Source organism: Colobus angolensis, unplaced genomic scaffold, assembly GCF_000951035.1.
Source record: "Colobus angolensis palliatus isolate OR3802 unplaced genomic scaffold, Cang.pa_1.0 Scaffold53, whole genome shotgun sequence".
NCBI classification, from domain to species: Eukaryota; Metazoa; Chordata; class Mammalia; order Primates; family Cercopithecidae; genus Colobus; species Colobus angolensis.
The window spans coordinates 4,288,356-4,300,204 of NW_012118821.1; the positions used below are offsets into that span (position 1 = coordinate 4,288,356).

General features: G+C 46.3%; 1 protein-coding gene across 1 annotated transcript in view; it reads right to left on the reverse strand.

The window, feature by feature from the left end:
• ASAP2 (ArfGAP with SH3 domain, ankyrin repeat and PH domain 2) overlaps positions 1 to 11,849 on the reverse strand; it is a 180,191-nt gene that overhangs the window by 35,988 nt on the left and 132,354 nt on the right. Inside the window, exon 16 of the mRNA XM_011960939.1 lies at positions 4,336 to 4,430. Within this exon, the coding sequence (XP_011816329.1) occupies positions 4,336 to 4,430 (95 nt within the window). The remainder of the gene's footprint in view (positions 1 to 4,335; positions 4,431 to 11,849) is intronic.

Sequence of the window (11,849 nt, forward strand, 5' to 3'; positions counted from 1 at the left end):
AGTGGGATGGGGTCCTGTTCAGGGCTTGTTCTCACCCTGGACCTCAGCTGCCAGTACACGCTCCGGCCACCTGTGACCCTCAACTGGAATAAGTGGGTGAATCATTATCTTACTTGTTTTTATGAATCTTTCTTTCTTTATCCCACTCAGTAGCCAGAATCTTTCCTAAATGTATGCATAGCTCATATTTATTTCCATGTTTAATATCAGAAGTGTTCTGGGTCTTTATTCAGAAGTTTGGTGATGTTTTCATGATCAGAAATATGTGGCAGGAACCGAACTCTGCTTTACATCAATTGGCGCAGGGTGAAACTGGTTTCCTATACAGCATTCTGCTTAAAGTCACAGGTTTCCAGAAACCTTTGAGTTTCTGGAACACTGAGGATTTACTGTGCACTGAAGTCCATAGAGGGAAACTGGATTTTGTTTCCTCAGGCAGCTGGTGGGCCAGCGAGGGAAGACCCATTTTATTCCTGGAGGTTCTCCTCTCAGGGCCTCCAGCACAGCGTGACACCCAGGGAGATGCTCCATTCCTGGCCTGGTGAGTGTCATGGTGGACAGCCCATTTAATGATGTAAATGCCTCTTCTGACAGGCAGTTAGACTGGACAGTTGTCCAGTTTCATGCACTTTTCAATAATCACTGTGGGACAATCATTACTGTGACCTCTGCAGGAAGCGGGTAGAGAGAAAGTGGACTTCCTTGTTTTTTCATGTATTTACTCATCTGCCCAGGGCTTGGAGGCCCCGAAGGCAGTTCCTACACAAACATGGGCACAGATCTGTGAAGGAGGTTTGCTTTGCTAATGTGATCCTTCAGACAAGGTTTCACGTGTTAGCCAGATGATCTCGATCTCCTGACCTCATGATCCACCCACCTCAGCCTCCCAAAGTGCTGGGATTACAGGCATGAGCCACCGTACCCAGCCCTCCCTCTTTTTTTTAATGACAGGCTTTTGCAGAAAAACAATTAACATAATGATACGTTTGGTGTTCAGAGGAGGGGCTTTCCTTGCACTTCTGAAGGACAGGGTGTATATAACAGTCCCAAGTCACAGGGAGAAACAGTTTGGCTCCTGTGAGCAAACACAAGCCTGGCTTCCCTGCTCCACCTCCCCTAGTTACACGTTCCTGACACCCCCAAGATCCATCTTGGGATTCACAGGCCACTAGAGGGTGTCCTTGGTTTCCCCTTCAACGGGTTTATCTGCAGATGGTGTGCGGTTCTGAGACAAAGCTAGAAACAGTGTATTCCTTTTCACCTGAAAATAAAATATTAGCTTATTTAAGCAAGCACAGAGCTGGGAGTACTTGTTTGACTTGCTGATTCATTAAATATTCACTGGTTCACCATAAGCAACACATTACGGTGGGAAAAACCAAAATGAAGTTTTCATCAGAAAGTAAGTAGTAAGAAGTAATTCATCAGAAAAATATATGTAAATGCCTGAGTATACTATGAAGTGGGATGAAATGTTTTAAAATAGAGCCAAATGCTATAGGAGCACACAGCCAAGAAAGTAATTTCAGCTGAGGAGGAATGGAAGTAGCTGACATTTCGCCACCACACGGGTCATCCGCCCTCATTTTGAAAAAAGCCCGGGGATAGGGGATGTAAATTTCCTTTTCAACAGTGCCAAGGCTGGAGGGGGGCTACAGTGCAGACACAACATTCATACTGAAGGGTTCCACGTTGACAGGGTTCATTTTTTAGAATCGTCTAGCTCCAGAGCAACCAAATGCCCTGCTTTTAAAAGGTACCCTGGTGCTTGGAAGAAACGACACACACTTTGTTCAGAACTGACCGATATGACAGCATTACAGGGTGCTGGTACTGTCAGTGTGAGATGAAGCAGCCGAAAGAGCAGGTGTCAACTGCACAGCAGGAGCCGACCTCGCCATGCGGGATTCACCACATCTCCTTCACCAAGCGGGACCCTCAGGCTCGCCCAGGAAGAGCTCCTTCACCTCGAGTAACTCTCCATCAAAACTTAACTGGAGAGGACCCTCACTTTCAGGGTGTATGGAATCAATGCAGGATACAGATGTGACCTCTGTCGCCCACAGGAAGAAGAGCAAACAGAGCAGCTAATGCCGACTAGGCACTAAAACTAAGCACCACATGTCTGACCCCATCATCCAGCTCATTCCCCCAGTGCCTCTGTGGCGGGCGGTGGGCGGTGGGCGGCTGGGGGGGACATTAACTCCCTTGTTATATTACAGAGCTGAGGCTTAGAGAAGTTAAATAATCTGCCTGTGTCCCGTGGCTCAGATAAGGACTGATATATCTATGTCCCTACTGCCTCTCTAGGTTTGGGTAAAAATACAGATTTGAAATTTAGATTCTCATCAAGAAAGGATGATCACATTGTAGGCCTCATGCCTGGTATCTAAAACCACACGTTATCCGATTCTCAAGGAAATGCTACACCACAAACATCTGTTACAGGATTCAAACATAAACTGACTTTAATCCAACAACAGCCAGATCACTCACCTGAGATACCTGATACCTGAAAGTCTGTAATGGACACAGTCCCTGTCCATTCCCTTGCAGTGTTCTGGTTCTTTCACTGTATCAAGTTACATCAGCAAAACGCAAAAAGAAAACAGCTCCTGCAATCTCCATTTCTCAAAGACGCATCACACAAAATGGTTTAAAAAAATCTAGGCCAGGTACGGTGACTCACACCTGTAATCCCAGCACTTTGGGAGGCCGAGGCGAGCAGATCACGAGGTCAGGAGTTTGAGACCAGCCTGGCCAACATGGTGAAACCCTGTCTCTACTAAAGATACAAAAAATCAGCTGGGTGTGGTGGCATGCGCCTGTAATCCCATACTCAGGAGGCTGAGGCGGGAGAAGCACTTGAACCCGGGAGGCGGAGGTTGCAGTGAGCCAAGACCGCATCATTGCACTTCAGCCTGGGCGAGAGGGCGAGACTCCATCTCGAAGGGGAAAAAAAAAAATCTCAATGATCTGCCTTTACAAAGTGCCCATACACTAACGGCTCTCTGTGAAACTGCCCTTAAAGACATTGTTCACTGTTGCTCACTGTCCTCTGGGAAGACTCATGTCATTAATTCTGTTTCAGTCTTATTCCACAGAACACGCTGTTTCTGTAAATGAATTTTTACATTTTTTTCTTATCGCACATTTTTCATTTTTCTTTGTCCTTCCAGGACACGGTGACCCAGTCTCACCACTCAAATGCAGGTGATCTGTCAACTGGCCCAGTGGCCTCTCTCCTTCCGTCTGTTTCACTTTGCATCACAACAAAACCACACACATCCCCCTACAGACATAAGAGCCATCATACTAAACAGAGCTGAAGTCTAAGGCAGGCAGGACACCCACTGCCCGAACCCATTGGTCTCCCTATCCATCTCTTCTCGAAGACTAGCGTGACGTGGCCACTGACACTCTGATAAGACAGGCAAGAACATTCCCTGTTGTCAGCTCTGCACCAAGAGATACAAAAGCTTCTCCACTGGCCGGGCACGGTGCCTCACGCCTGTAATCCTAGTACTTTGGGAGGCTGCGGTAAGTGGATAACCTGAGGTCAGGAGTTTGAGTCCAGCCTGGCCAACATGGTGAAACTCCATCTCTACTAAAAATATAAAAATTAGCTGTGTATGGTGGCATGTGCCTGTAATCACAGCTACTTGGGAGGCTGAGACAGGAGAATTGCTTGAACCTGGGAGGCGGAGGTTGCAGTGGGCCAAGATTGTGCCACTGCACTCCAGCTTGGGTGACAAGAGTGAAACTCTGTCTCCAAAAAAAAAAAAAAAAAAAGCTTCTCCATCAAGTTTTGTATCAACAATAACAAAAACACAAACACTTTTTGAAGGAAATAAAACACTCCACATTTGCATTTGCAAGGATACAAGGACGTTGGCAAGGAGGCAGCTCCATAATCACGTATCTACCACAACCAGCCATCTCGGTGGCTCGGGATTATGCAGCAGAGAGACCAAGATGAGGAAGTGATTCAACAGGATAAACAGCAGAGGTGAGAAGTCCAGGGTGTTCCACCCACCAGTGGCCAGTGAGGCTCTCTACACATCCCACACACACACGCACAGCATCGGCGAAACCTGCCTGCTTTTGGCTTCTACCTAAAAAAATTTCTATTTGGTCACCCAAAAGGTTAAAATGACTAAATTTCCATTTGGTCACCCAAAAGGTTAAAGTGACTAATAAACCCAACTCAGGCTGATTTATTCCCTAAAGAAGCAAGGACTGATGCACCCAAAACTTCTTATTCCCCTGCCTCCCGGGGCTCAGTTAAAGGCAAATCTTTACTCAGCAAATGAGAATAACCAGTCCCATACTTACATGTCGCTGCCTGGGTTGGGTTTGACAGAGTCCTCAGCTGGTAGGCAACATTCCATGATCTCATTAAAGCCTGCATTCCCAATATTCTTGGCAAGCTGCAAAAAATGAAAGTCTATTTCAGGATACTCAATTATTAATACATTCTACTGCTACACTTTACCCATCCCCATCTGATGATTTATTTAATGGCCACTAAGAAATAGAGCAATAAAGTGGTTTGCCTTTAATAAAGATGGACAAAACCCAAAGCCCAAAGGTACCCATAAAATTATACATAAGAAGTGGCATGCCTAGCACAGAGGTGCATTGTCATAAAACACGCTCTGGATAGAGTACAAATAGAGAGGGAGAACCAGTAACTTGGTCCAATGTGAATTTCCATCCTTACCCACTCCTCCCAAAGACCTGTGCCTCAACCAAAGTGACTTTATTTCACATCCTCAAATAACCTTTACTTATGCCAGCTAAGAGGTAGTTCTGGTAGAGCAAAGCGGCACTGGGCCAGTAAAGCCAAGACTTAGGTTCAAATCACAGCTCCATTACCGGCTGTGTGACCACAGGTAAGTCAGTTTCCATGAGTGGCAAAGTTTTCATCAGTAAAATGGGATGATACCTATACTTCTGGGTTGTAATAATGATAAAAATGGATAAAATTTAGGTGAAAACAGTAAACTGAAGCACTAAAAATGTATCAGCTCCAGACGTAAGGTCTTTACTTGCCAATCAATCAATCTTCTGACATGTTAAACATTAAATTAACACATCCTTTTTTTTTTTTTTTTGAGACAGGGTCTCGCTCTGTTGCCCAGGCCGAAGTGCAGTGGCCAGATCATGGCTTAATGCAACCTTGACCTCCCCAGGCTCAGGTGACCCTCCTACCTCAGGTTCTCAAGCAGCTGGGACTATAGGCACATGCCACCATACCCAGCTGATTTTTGTTTTTGTAGAGATGGGGTTTTGCCATGTAGCCCAGGCTGGTCTCGAACTCCTGGGCTCGAGCAATCCGGCCACCTCAGCCTCCCAAAGTGCTGGGATTACAGGTGTGAGCCACCGCGCCTGGTCAGCTCAGATTCTTAAATGTTTAATGAAACAATAAAAGAGAGCACCAAGCAAGCTCAGTGCTTTGAGAAAACGTACTTTCATTTCCACATTGTGCTGGGGAGTCAGTGATGCTTGTGATATTTCTGCTCTCTACTGATTATGCAGGTAGGTTAGGAGTGGTGGCTCATACCTGTATTCCTACCACTTCGGGAGGCCAAGGTGGGTGGATTGCCTGAGCTCCAGAGTTCGAGACTAGCCTGGACAACACGGTGAAACCCTGTCTCTACTAAAATACAAAAGAAATTAGCCAGGCATGGCAGCGTGCGCCTGTAGTCCCAGCTACTCGGGAGGCTGAGACAGGAGGATTGCTTGAATCCAGGAGGCGGAGGTTGCAGTGAGCCGAGATCACACCACTGGACTCTAGCCTGGGCGACAGCAAGACTCTGTCTCTACAAAAAAAATTTAAAAAAAAAATTTTTTTTTTTTTTAAATTATGCAGGCAAAGGAGCTAACAGATATGCTTTGGGAGAGGCTGCTGCAGCCTGAAATCGGGTCTATCTCTTGGGAGGAACTGACTGAAGGAGCAGCCCAAGAGGTCTGGGTTAGATACACTGGAACTTCCTGGTGGCAAATAACATCAGACAGTGAAATGGGCTAGTGGGGCTAGTGGAGAATGCAGACGCAATTTTTTAAATAACAAAAGAATTACGGGAGGTAGCCTAACGGATGATGAGCTTTCCTAATTCAACCTGGCCCTTGACAAGTGGAGAAAGCTTTTTCTAGGCGGCCCAAAGCAGCATAAAACATTAACCAACTCCACCTCCTTGCTCAGTCCTGGCTCTGGCACCTCAAGCCATCAGTCAGGAGGCAAAAGGCTAGAGGCTGCGTGGCAATTTTCCCAGGGACAACAGAATGGTCAGGTGGCATACCACTTAAGGTGACAGGTACCTATGCGCCAGGAAGCTAATGCCCTGTGAAGGGTTTTTCAGGCAGCTGGTGTCCGATCCAGCACTGAACCCCAATGTCAGAGCCCCTGGTTTACAGCCAGGCATCATGCAATCCAAGGAGGACACTGTCCCCAGGTGAGCACAATGGTTTTCCCAAGTTAAGTGACAGAAATCACTGTGGCCCCCTCTGCGAGCCAGGGGCCAACCACCCTGACGCCTCACAGTCTGTGTTAAGCAGGTGGGGGTGAGGAGATGGGAGGAGGAGAATTCCCCAGGAATTGAAGAGCTGCTTCCCTTCTGCTTGGACTTGGCTGGTTAACTGAGAGACAGCTGGTCCAGGGAGCCACCGCATCCATGTGTCACACTCATCCAAAGCTAGAGAAACGTGCTACTTTGCAGTTCTGCCAAGTTCCAGTTTACGTTTCAGCCCATAGAGAACCCCTCTGGACCCATCAACAAAAAAAAGCATTTGCAAATGGAGGCTGCAGGTGCCAGCAGGACAGGCAGGCAGAAGCCAGGGGGGCAGGAAGGTGGGTGTCGACCTGAGCCCTGGCATCTCCTGCTTCTCACTGGTACCCAGAAGGAATTTGCGGGCTGCACTGAGGCAGAAATTGAGCCAGACTGGATGGAGGAGAGGAAGGAGTGTGGAAGTTCGGTATCACCCAGGGCAGGGCAGCTCAGCTCAGCCCCTCGCCCTTCCTGTGGCCTCAAGAACACACTCTGAGCCCCTCGCCTGTGCTGGGCATGGGGCAGGAGGCGCCCTCCTGCTCTACAGCAGCTCACTTGAACAAGACAGAGATGAGTTAATAAGCAGCCCTGGAAAAGAAGTTCATCCTGAGAACTATGAGGACACTGGCGCCAGGCCCAAATGAGCAGAGCAGTCACTTGGCCAGGAGGACCCTTTCCTTGGCACTCACCAAGCAAGGGAGTCGTGTGTGTGCGTCTCCCTCCCTGATGGCAACGTCCAGGACAGGGACACAGAACCATGCACCGGGTACATCCTTAGCACCTACCTGAGCAGGGCCCACTGAGCCAAAATGAGGCTTTAGGTTTTATCTGGAAGTTGTTTTGAGAGTTTGGGGTGGGGCAGGGAAACCTCCTGTCCCATTTTCATGTCTCCACAGGGAAGGACAACAATGGTGTGACATTCCTCTCTGACTCACCCCAGGAGAGGAACAGGCAAGTGAGAGAAACCAGACTTCCCTAACTACTCAGCTCAGGAGGAGACCCCAAGGTCCGCTCCTCCCTGATGTTAATTGGGTCCCTGGGATCCCCAAAGGGTGGAGGGCCTGGAGAGTGCGATCCAGCTCTAAAGTGCAAAGGGTAAAAGCTCACGCAAGGGAAGGGGCTTGACCAAATTGCTGCCTCCAAAGCAGAGAGCACAAAAGGACACTCTGGTGTGCAGGGAAAAAGTTTACATATGTTGTCTTTACCTGACCCTTTAAAAGTTCTATTTTTGATGTAGTTTACAAAGTATATATTTCTTAGTAAGTGTAGGTACATCATATGTAAGTAAGTATACGCTTTGCTGCTCAATTTTTTCTGATAGAGTTTGTGGTTTAAAAAATGTTCCGAATCCTGGCTTTAAAAAAAGAGGCTAGAATACAGGCTCTGGAGTCTAATAGTTGGAGTGTAAATCCTACATTGGGTAAGTTTCTTAACTTCTCTGGCCTTTTTTTAAAGATGGAGCTCTCGGCCGGGTGCGGTGGCTCAAGCCTGTAATCCCAGCACTTTGGGAGGCCGAGACGGGCGGATCACCCATCCTGGCTAACACGGTGAAACCCCATCTCTACTAAAAATGCAAAAAAATTAGCCGGGCGTGGCGGCGAGCACTTGGAGTCCCAGCTACTTGGGAGGCTGAGGCAGGAGAATGGTGTGAACCCGGGAGGCGGAGCTTGCGGTGAGCTGAGATCTGGCCACTGCACTTCAGCCTGGGTGACTGAGCGAGACTCCGTCTCAAAAAAAAAAAAAAAAAGGAGCTCTCCATTTAGGTTAGATGATATAATGTACGTAGAACACCTACAACAATGCCTGAAGCATAACAGTTCCTTCGTAGATGACCATTGATAGTCAATGTTTTGTTGCCCTAAGCAATTGCTTTTAGTATCTGGGTGGCACATTTCAGTCCTAGGTGAACTTATAACAACAGTTATAAGTCGTAAGTTCCTGGTCTTTGAGGAGCTTTCCTCTCCACATGCTCTTTCAGATCAGACTGTGTGTTGACCTGCTTTAACATCTGACAGCTTATTAACAACCTTATGAGAACAGAAATAGAAGAAAGTCAAGAAACAGAAAGTTGAGTCAGTAAATATTTGGTAAGGTTCTTGATGCTTTTTTAAAAATTTGATCTTTTTTTGTTTTGTTCTGAGACAGGGTCTTACTCTGTTACCCAGGCTGGGGAGCAGTGGCACAATCTCGTTCACTATAGCCAACCTCCTAGGCTTTAGGTGATTCTCCCACCTCAGCCTCCCTAGCAGCTAGGACCATGGGCATGTACCACCATGCTCAGCCAATTTGGGTTTTTGTGTGTGTGTGTAGAGATGGGGTTTCGTCATGTGACCCAGGTTGGTTTTGAACTCATGGGCTGAAGCGATCTGCCTGCCTCAGCCTCCCAAAGTGCTGGAACTATAGGTGTGAACCACTGCGCCTGGTCTCGTAAGATTTTTAAATTACTGACTCAAATTCAATTTCAGAATATCAAGAATTCCTTTGTTAACTTCATGTGTGATAGTGAAATTGACCATGATAGTAGTACCCTAGTACCAATGATACTGTTTTTCATATGACCTGAAAAATCAAAGCTGAAATCATGAACTTCTACATCAAGAAGGAAATTCATCTTTTTAAAATTTGTGTTTACCAGTAAGTTTTTCCCAAAGTAGGTTTGCTTTAGAATCTAAAGATACTAAGCTGGTGTGTGCTAAAGTAGTTAAGATGACATGATTCCTCAGAACTAATACTTCAATTATGCAATTTCCATTTCACTGGATAAGAAGTAATGCTAGGCTGCACACGGTTCACACCTATAATCCCAGCACTTTGGGAAGCCGAGGCCAGAAGACCACTTAAGCCCAGGAATTCCAGATTAGCCTGGCCAATATAGTGAGATCCTATCTCTATGGAAAAATTTTTAAAAATTAGCTGGGCGTGGTGGCACATGCCTATAGTCCCAGCTACCCAGGAGGATTGCATGAGCCTGGGAGGTAGAGGCTGCAGTGAACCACGATGGCACCAGTGCACTCCACCCTAGGCAACAGAGCAAGAACCTGTCAAAAAAAAGAGAAAGACCTACAAATGACCAACAGGTATATGTACGAAAAAGTATACATCATTAATCACACAAATCATCAGGGAAATGCAAATTAAAACCACAATCATCTCACACCTGTTAGAATGGCTTTTATCAGAAAGACAAAAGATAACAAGTGTTGGCAGGGATGTAGAGAAAAGCGAAGCGTTGCACACCGGGTGGGAATGTAAATTACTATAATACAACCATTATAGAAAATGGTTAGGCCGGGTGCGGTGGCTCAAGCCTGTAATCCCAGCACTTTGGGAGGCCGAGATGGGCGGATCACAAGGTCAGGAAATCGAGACCATCCTGGCTAACACGGTGAAACCCCGTCTCTACTAAAAAATACAAAAAACTACCCGGGCGAGGTGGCGGGCGCCTGTAGTCCCAGCTACTTGGGAGGCTGAGACAGGAGAATGGCATAAACCCGGGAGGCGGAGCTTGCAGTGAGTTGCGATCCAGCCACTGCACTCCAGCCTGGGCCACAGAGCGAGACTCCGTCTCCAAAAAAAAAAAAAAAAAAAAAAGAAAAGAAAAGAAAAGAAAATGGTATGGAGGTTCCTCAAAAGACTAAAACGAGAACCACCATATAACCCACTTCTGGGTATTTACCCAAAAGATCTGAAATCAGTTTGCTGAAGACATGTCTTCACCATCTTGTTTATTGCAGCACTATTCACAATAGTCGAGATAGAGAATCAACCTAAATGCCACCAATGGACAAATGGATTTTTAAAATGTGGTATATATACATAATGGAATACTATTCGACCTAAAAAAAAGAAGGTCATTCTGTCATTTGTGACAACATGGATGAATCTGAAGGACATTATGCTAAGTGAAATATGCCAGGCAAAGAAAGACAAAATCCTGCAAGATCTCATTTATATGCAAAATCCAAAAAAGGTGAACTCATAGAAGTAGAGAGTAGAAACTATGGATACCAGGGGTTGGGCATCTTGGTCAAAGCATACAAAATTTCAGTTAGGATGAAGAAATTCTAGGGATCTAGTGTGTAACATGGTGACTCTAGTTGATAATAATGTACTATATACTTGAAAATTTTGTTTTGAGACAGTCTCACTCTGTTGCCCAGGCTGGAGTGCAGTGGCAAGATCACAGTTCACAGTAGCCTCAACTTCCTGGATGCTCAGGTGATCCTCCTGCCTCAGCCTCCCAAGTAGCTGGGACCACAGGTGCTTGCCACCACTCCCAGCTAATTTTTAAAAATTATTTGTAGAGATGGAGGTCTCGTTATGTTGGTCAGGCTGGTCTCAAACTCCCGGACTCAAGTAATCTTCTCACCTCAGCCTCCCAAAGTACTGGGATTACAGGCACCAGCCACCACACCGGGCTCAAGAGAGTAGATTTTAAGTGTTCTCACCATAAAACATAAGCATGTGAGGTGACAGGTATGTTAACTAGCTTGTTTAGTCACACACAATGTATACAATATACTAAAACATCACGTTGTACACCATAAATACATACAATAAAAAATTTAAAAAATGAAATCCTTTGCTGTCACAGCATGTCACCCTGAAACGGGCTGTCCTATTTATCCAAAAGAGAAGAGATGCTACTCCTGTGAGACTGCACCCACCACTCTCCTTTCACAAGGCACCAAGGGGCCTAATGAACACTTGCTATACAAGAAAACATACTTCAGCGAGCAAGTCAGCCGAGGCCCTGCATGCCATGCAACTCTGAATTGAAAAGTTTCGTAAGAACAGACTACAAGCACAGACTGTGCACGGCCTCCCTGGGAGGGTTCACATATTAGCACATGGGGACCACTTTTCTAGGGATTTTGTTAAAGGAGATAACAATGATAGCTAATTCTTTATGGTTCTTAACAGTGTGTCAGCTATAATTCCAAATATACACACACTCACACACATGCAGAAAAAGAGGTAAAGACTTCAGGAACTCCTTCATCCCAGTACCTGACAGTCTAAGCAAAATAAAACAAACAACCTGGGTACTTTTAAAAGGCTTGAGGCCAAGCACAGTGGCTCACACCTGTAATCCCAGCATTTTGGGAGGCCAAGGCAGGAGGATCGCTTGAGCCCAGGAGTTCGAGACCAGCCTGGACATGGCTACCAAAAATACAAAAATACATCTCGGCCGGGCGCGGTGGCTCAAGCCTGTAATCCCAGCACTTTGGGAGGCCGAGGCGGGTGGATCACAAGGTCAGGAGATCGAGACCACGGTGAAACCCCGTCTCTACTAAA